At 33.0% G+C, this 7730-nt stretch overlaps 1 protein-coding gene across 1 annotated transcript in view; it reads left to right on the top strand.

Annotated features, from left to right (window-relative positions):
• The window catches only part of gucy1b1 (guanylate cyclase 1 soluble subunit beta 1), a 24223-nt gene extending 19512 nt beyond the window's left edge, over window positions 1-4711 (top strand). The window contains exons 11-13 of the mRNA XM_016495342.1: window positions 338-478; window positions 2798-2952; window positions 4095-4711. Coding sequence (XP_016350828.1) covers window positions 338-478; window positions 2798-2952; window positions 4095-4212 — 414 coding nt within the window. The 3' untranslated portion in view covers window positions 4213-4711. The remainder of the gene's footprint in view (window positions 1-337; window positions 479-2797; window positions 2953-4094) is intronic.
• The last annotated feature ends 3019 nt before the right edge of the window (window positions 4712-7730 follow it).

Below are 7730 nucleotides of genomic sequence, written 5' to 3'. Positions count from 1 at the left end.
ACGCCTTTGCCTCTTTGTTTATTTTGAATACGTGCCCTCTAGCGGCGAAAATTACATTTTAAAGGTAAAATAGGCATATATATTTTTATAATATATATATATATATATATATATATATATATATACTGTACATACTTTCTATATAGACAGATTTTAAACAGACTCTATATCTGTTGTGCAGATATTATTACATCAAGTAGGTTAATGTGTTAAATATAAAATTGGGGTAGGAAACTTAAAATATCCAAGTGTCCTTTGAGGTTCATCATACCACAGGCACATTAGCTATTTCTAGCCGTCTCATCAGTTTCTCAAACGTCTCTCTATTCTCTGAAAGGTGGAGACAGTTGGTGATAAGTACATGACTGTGAGTGGTCTTCCGGAGCCCTGCACCCACCATGCAAAATCCATCTGTCATCTGGCCCTGGACATGATGGAGATCGCTGGACAGGTGAAAGTAGATAAGGATCCTGTACAGGTGATCACTTTTCTTGACCCAGTTACAAGTTTAAACAAAAATAATTTTTTTTCACATTTTTATGCATAGCACAAGAGGTTCTGTTAAGGTCTTTTGTTCCAGAACATCTTATCAACTCCAACTTCAATGTTTGTATCAAAACGCTTGTCTGTGTTTGTTGAATCATTCGAACAGCTGATATAGCTTTGGCTATAATTGGAGCTATTTTAATAGGCCTATTGGGGGTTTCAGAAGATGTGCATTAAGTGTGAACGGTTGTGGATTCAAAACTTGCTCTACTGTTTTTTTTTCTCTTTCTTTTAGTAAATGAATATCAGTAATGGCATGTCGCATTCTATTTCGTCATTTCACTGGAATGGATAGGGGATAATAGGGAAGTGGGAGCTGTATGCTGGGGCTTTGCCCAGTGCTGCCCTAGAGAACATTATCATTCTATGAGGATCTGCATCTGACTAGATGGATGTATAATATTTCTTGTCACAAACATTAAAGTTTTGTAATAACTAGTTTATTTCATTTGCTGATTTCAAGTACACTGGAAGATACAACACATTATTGCAGATTGTGGGTGCTGAAATTAAAGAAAGAGATGCTACACTGTAAAAAAAAAAAAAAAAAACATACCATAGAACATTTTCACTAAAAACATATATTGTATATTGTGTATGTCATAAATTGAAATAATGTGAAAAATAGTAAATTACTAAACATATATATATTTTTACCTTTATATACTGACAACCGCCTTAAAACACGGGCTAAAGAGAAAGCCACATGATAAATCAAAGATTATCACAAATAGCTTTTCCACAAGCTGAGAGGTAAATACTAATATATAGAAGGTGCACACAGTGTCATACACTCAAATACTTAACACCATCATAGTAACACTCTTGCCACTAAAATCATGCAATGAACATTCATTTAACTGCTAAGACATAACAAAACCCGAAAACTAAGAAGAAAGTTATTTTAATAAAAAAAGGAAAAGTTGATTACAAAAAAGTTGCTAATTATTCACACCAGTTTCTGCAGTTAATCATGATTGTGTTTAACAGTAAAATTTGTAATTATATATATGTTTTCACAGTGAATCTCCCAAATTTTAAATCTCCAGCATTTTAAATATTTGATATTTGAAAGATTTGTTTAATGGCATCTTTCTATGAATTCATGGGGATAAAATGAGGATTAATAGCCATTCAACATTATAGTGTAATTCAAATCCAGGACTAAACTGCAAATTATCAGTTTTATTGATCATGTATTAACAATTACAGAACATATAACATATACACACAAATTTAACTATAATATAACACCCTTCAAGTTAACTTAAAACAATATTCACATAAGCCCACTATAATACATGTCACATTTAGCTTCGCCTTTTATAAAATATGCCTTGGCAATGTTTCAGAAGAGACGTTAGCAAAGTTCCTTCAGAAATCAAAAAGAAAAAGAAAAAACAGTACCGGTATAATGTTTTTTTTTTTTAAACTCACAATATAATATACAAGTGTATACTGGTCATTGTGTATTTATAATTTAATGCATAAATACATTTTAAATGTTTAGACTTGTTTAATGCACTGCCTAGTAGCATAACTTAAACAAAATACCTTGCATATTTTGTGTACCCGGCTGATGGGCTTACACAAGCACCCACCCACCATGCTGTCCTTCATAAAAACATTTTTTATAAAAAAATCATAAAACATGCTCCTGTGGGGATACATTTTAGCCAGTGTATTAAGGATGTTTTATGTTTTCTAAGAATAGCTTAAGAATACATCTCAAAGGTGTTAGATGTGTCTGCAGTAAAGTCTCAGTCAGGGTCTTTTGTTGAACCAGACGACACAGGTTTGTTATTATATGTGCGACTGTTGAAGATGTGCTGCTGGAACACTAAGAGCATCTAAATTAGAGAGAGGACTGTATTAGGCGAATGGCATGGACGCTTTCACACAAAGACACACACGCACACAAAAGTAAGCACAGTCTGGCAAAGGGAGACACCGTCAGATCATCCTTCCTTTCAGTGTTTAAAAATACACCCACATTAACTTTTTCTGAACCGTTAGCTCAGCTCTGGCACGTTCACATGGCAGAGCGTGTCTCGCTCAGAGGAGGAATGTTCTTTGCAATTGCTGGAAAGACAAATGCATGCAATAAATGAAAAAAAAGTCCATGATTTCTCCCGTTATAAATTGTCCAAATTGTAAAAGACAATGCGAATATTAAGGAGTTATATGTTAATTTGTTTACGTATTTTCAGGCTTCACACATTTACTACCTAACTGTTATGTCTTGGAGCAGATCACCATTGGAATCCACACAGGAGAGGTGGTCACAGGAGTCATAGGTCAAAGAATGCCCCGTTACTGCCTGTTTGGAAACACGGTCAACCTAACAAGTCGTACAGAGACCACAGGAGAGAAAGGGAAGATAAATGTGTCGGAGTACACATACAGGTGAAAAAAAAAACATAAATCTGCACTGTAAAAAAGTATTTCTCGAAGTTGTAAATGATTTGAGTACGTTTTACAAGAAAATGCTATTCCAGTTATCCAATGTGTTAACTGTTTTGTGAAATATACCAAGGGCCAGATTTACTAACATCTTGCGCCAGCGCAAACCGTCTTTTGGCGTTAAAATAGTACAGTCAGGATTTCCTAAAGACGTGCAGTGAAGAATTAGCGCTGAAAAGGCGTGGACACAGTTATTTTGCCTGGCCTTATTGAATATACATTTGTAGGAGTTTCCCTTTCAGACGCAAAATTTATGGGAGGAGAGTATTAAAATGAATCACGCAACGCGATTTACTAACGTTTGCACTTGTCAAATTACTGGTATTTGTGCCATTATTTAACACCCCCAAAAAGCATGTCTTAAAGCAGGCGGCAATTTGCGCTGCTCTTAGTAGATTTCACTGGTCATTATGGACATGATCTGGCTGCGTCTGTGTTGTTTAATGTGCGCATTGTCAGTAAATCACCCGGAGAATTTTCCCCTCCCATCGGCGCTTTTTTGGATTTGCGCTCTAACGCCAAGTTGCCCTGTTTAGTAAATCTGGCCCTAAGAATTTATGAGTGCAAATTGTTTCTACACCAGTGATTGTTTTCACGGTGTTTATATTTTATGAAATAGTCCGTGTACAATAAATATACTTTTAGAAAGTTATTAAAAACACTGTAAAAAGTAGTACCCTGGAACATTGCACATATATATATTTTTTTTTCATAGGTAAAAATTGCTATGCACTGTTACGGGGTACTACTTTTTACAGTGATTTTAATAACCTTCTAAAAAGTATATTAATTGTACACTGACTAAAATATAAACACTGTGAAAACAAAGAAAAAGTCAACTATTAAATTAGCCAAAGGTTTTTTTTTTTTACTTCTGTATCCCCTGGACAGGATATAAAATCAGAAATAAACAATAATTCAAATTATGAAAACCAACATGACTTTTAATAATAGAATAGAATAGGATAGAACTGAACTGAACTGAATTGAATTTGTGAGATTAATTATAATATAATACAATATAATCTAAACAAAGGTTTTTGTGTGAATAAATTGAATGTTGTTATTGTGTTGTTTTGTTTCAGGTGTTTGCAGTCAGTGGAAAACGCCGATCCGCAGTTTCATTTGGAGTACAGAGGACCTGTAACCATGAAAGGAAAAAAAGAACCAATGAAAGTGTGGTTTCTCTCACGCAAGACCTAACAGACGCGCCATAGAGCCGCAGCGATGCGATTTTTATTGTGTTCTCAGCTAATGTGTGTTCTTTCTGAAATCTATGAATAGGAGCATGCTTTGCTTTCTTCATCAAGATCATTTTATTCTTCCCCTCTCAAATTAAGAATGTTCTTTGGTGACCCCTGCATTTCAAGTGCCAATTATCTCTGATTCACAGATAATGACAAAATAGGGGGAAAAGGGTATTGCATAGCTAAAGGTAAACAGAGCTCTACACATTTTACGTAGAAATATGGAAATGACTGTCCATTTGATATTAATCATACTATTAGAGTGCCAGCTATTGAATAGATTTAATACAGAAACAGAACATCGGAATAAATAAAACTGGAACATGGTACAAATACACTATGCAACGTGCAGACATGCTCATCAAGTGTTTGTTTTCATCTTGGTTTATTTATAGTAAAGAATGTGACAGTATTTAGATCACTACCAAGTCCAGAAATTTTTTTTTATTTCATCACTGAGCAAAACAAGTTGTTTATATATATACATATATATATATATATATATAAGTTATAAGTATAACACTACAACTTAGAAATACCTTTAACATTTTCTTTGTTTGTTTTAATTGCACACATTAAGAAATAAACCTGCTGTGTTCAGAATCACAGCACATTTTGTTAGTGTACCAATGTATTATATTGGAAATACTCAGTTTAACCATAATTAAATTTGCTAGACTGAATTTATTTTTCATGTTTCAGAGGATAATGTGCATGCTGTAAATAATAAAAATGCCTGCACATTGGAATCATATTTACAGTCTCACATTGCATCAGAGAATTTGCCAAACCTGTACATATAAGCTATTTTATGATCACAATTTACTATACATTTACACTAATGTTCAAGTTATTGCGTCAATGAATAGACTCTAAACAAGTTTCTAAGTGATATTAATTATTTAAAAAGTGGATATATTTCATTGGTGTGAGAGTTTGTATTCATTGAATGTCACAGATAGATCTTTTTATCGGAAACCTATCATGTCACATGCTTTTATGTACACCTCTGTTTGCGGCATATATTTAAGTCTTGTATTAAAATATTATTTAAGAGATTTGCATAGTCTGATTTGTTTGTTTGTGTTGCAGGATAAAACAAAATAGCATTGTAATAATAGCATTGCTATTGAGAGTTTTTTTTTTACAAAAAATAAATAAAAAAATATTCATAGCCTTCATGTGTATTTCATTTTAATGCCTCTAAACATATTCATAAGTCTGTCTTGCTGCTTCTAATACATAGTCATATTGTCAAAAAATATAAACAAAGTCAAATCTAAAATCATTGTTTTTAATAAAGTCAGACACAGACCCTCAGGCTCAGTCTCTTTATAGACGGTGTGTTATGAAAAGAAACATTAACAAAAAAATATAAATGTCAGGAGTGTACAGATTGATTAAATATACTGAAAGTGTTTATTTTCTGGAAATTGTGAAAATGCTTACTAGGATCATAATTTTGACTACTTAAACTTAAGCAAAAACTCTACAATATGAGCAGACTAATGTATTATCATTACCAGAGACAAATATTGCCTTTTTTGCAGTCAGACATTAACAAATACTAAAGCAATAAGCCTGCTGCTCACACATGAATGTGAGTCACTCTCCAAATTTGTCTCAAGTCTAATATTAGAGCAACTGTCTCCTTCTTGTGGTATGAATATGTAACTACTTTGTTGCTGAAAACTAATACAAAATGAACTTTATAGTTCACCTTGGACTTTGAAGTCACTATAAGCCCAACATTTTCAATATTTACACTTCCCATATTAGAGAAATCAACTTTCAGTTGTATATTACAGATTATGTAGTTGATCATTACCTTCCGGACATAAACTGTGCTAGCAGTCACTACTCCTCTGTAGTAAAATACAACACCATGCCAAGTACACTACTAATTATGTAATAAAAAGATTAAAACATCATAGAAGCAGTTTTAAATTGCGTCTAAGCTAAGAGTCAATGGGAAGATAGTTGATGCCCTAGTGATAGATTTCATGTTCAAATCACAAGAATATTGGATTACAGCAACCAAGCATGACTTCATCCTGATTAATAGACAACCTTTCATGTTTCATAGAATTGTGCAGGAAAAAGCAGATAATCATACCTACAGTCTATGAACCACAGAGGCTTTAAACAAGCGCATGACTTGTAAAACCACATAATTAGCCTGTTATGCAGAAAAATTTAATTGCGCATATGCACTGATGTTGGGGTTAGCAAGATTTTTTTTTTTTAAGAAATTAATACTTTTATTTAATAAGAATGCATTAAATCGATCAAAATGAACAAAAGTATGTAGCCTATACTATACTGTTATAAATATATAAAGTATATTTTAAAGAAATGCTGTTCCCCTCTTTCCGTTAATCAAAGCATCCTGTTTGATAGTTTCCATTATAATATTAAGCAGCACAACTGCTTGTAACATTGATAGTAATAATAAAAAATGTTTAATTATAAAAGAATGATTTCTGAAGGATCACGTGACACTGAAGATAAGAGTAACGGCTGCTGATAATTCAGCTTTAATTAAATATTTATTATACTTAAAATAAACTAAAATATAATTTTTTTTATTATTTAAAATTGTAATAATACCTCACAATAATACCGCTTTACTGTATTTTGAAAGAATAAATGCAGCCTTGGAGAACCTAAGAGCCTAGGTCTTATTAACAATTTTAATAAAATAAGATCGTTATTTTGTTCAAATAATTCATTATTTTGCAGACTCTGCAAGGCAAACATATGACCACAACTTTGTGAACTTTTTTAGACCGTAAATATCATAGATTAGTTTAGAGTTTTTCTTGTCTTCGCTTTCAATGGGACGATACCAAAGGTCTTCAAAGGTCTTCTTACATTGGCCTGTTGAGAGATTATAAGACTGAGCTAATGATGAAATAAACCATTATCAGAGATTATCATATCTCTTTATATCTCTTTATCTTGTCACGGAGTCTCCAGATGAAACTTCCACACCAAATGTTTGTGCTTTGATTTCATATTTGGCAAGTCTGGTAGAATTATTAGTTTAAATTTTCATTATCAGAAAATATGCCACAGCTCTTTTCACTCAATACTGGAATCATTGTAAGCAGTAACAGTGAATAATTCTCAGTAAGCTGGTGAGTGGTCAAACACGAAGAGTTTCACTTTTCACAGTTCTCAACAGGTTTAATAGATGTCAAATTACGCTTGCTGAAATTCATTGCCTAAATACACCACTCAGTTCTTGCTACATAAACCACAACTACTGAACAGACACACCCTACACAGTTTAAACAGCAAACAATTCAAACAAAAGCAGGACTTTGTGTACAAACAACAAAGCCACTACTGGCATGTGAATATTTGACCACACAATACAAGTGAGCGCTTGTTCTCATGGAATGACTTGAAGCCTCCACTCTTTTGCACAATTAATGAAGACGCGAGGCATGCTGGGATGTGTAAAGTATA

The sequence above is a fragment of the Sinocyclocheilus anshuiensis genome, unplaced genomic scaffold (assembly GCF_001515605.1).
Source record: "Sinocyclocheilus anshuiensis isolate Anshui unplaced genomic scaffold, SAMN03320099.WGS_v1.1 scaffold517, whole genome shotgun sequence".
In the NCBI taxonomy this organism is placed as follows: domain Eukaryota; kingdom Metazoa; phylum Chordata; class Actinopteri; order Cypriniformes; family Cyprinidae; genus Sinocyclocheilus; species Sinocyclocheilus anshuiensis.
This window is presented reverse-complemented; position numbering and strand designations above follow the sequence as displayed.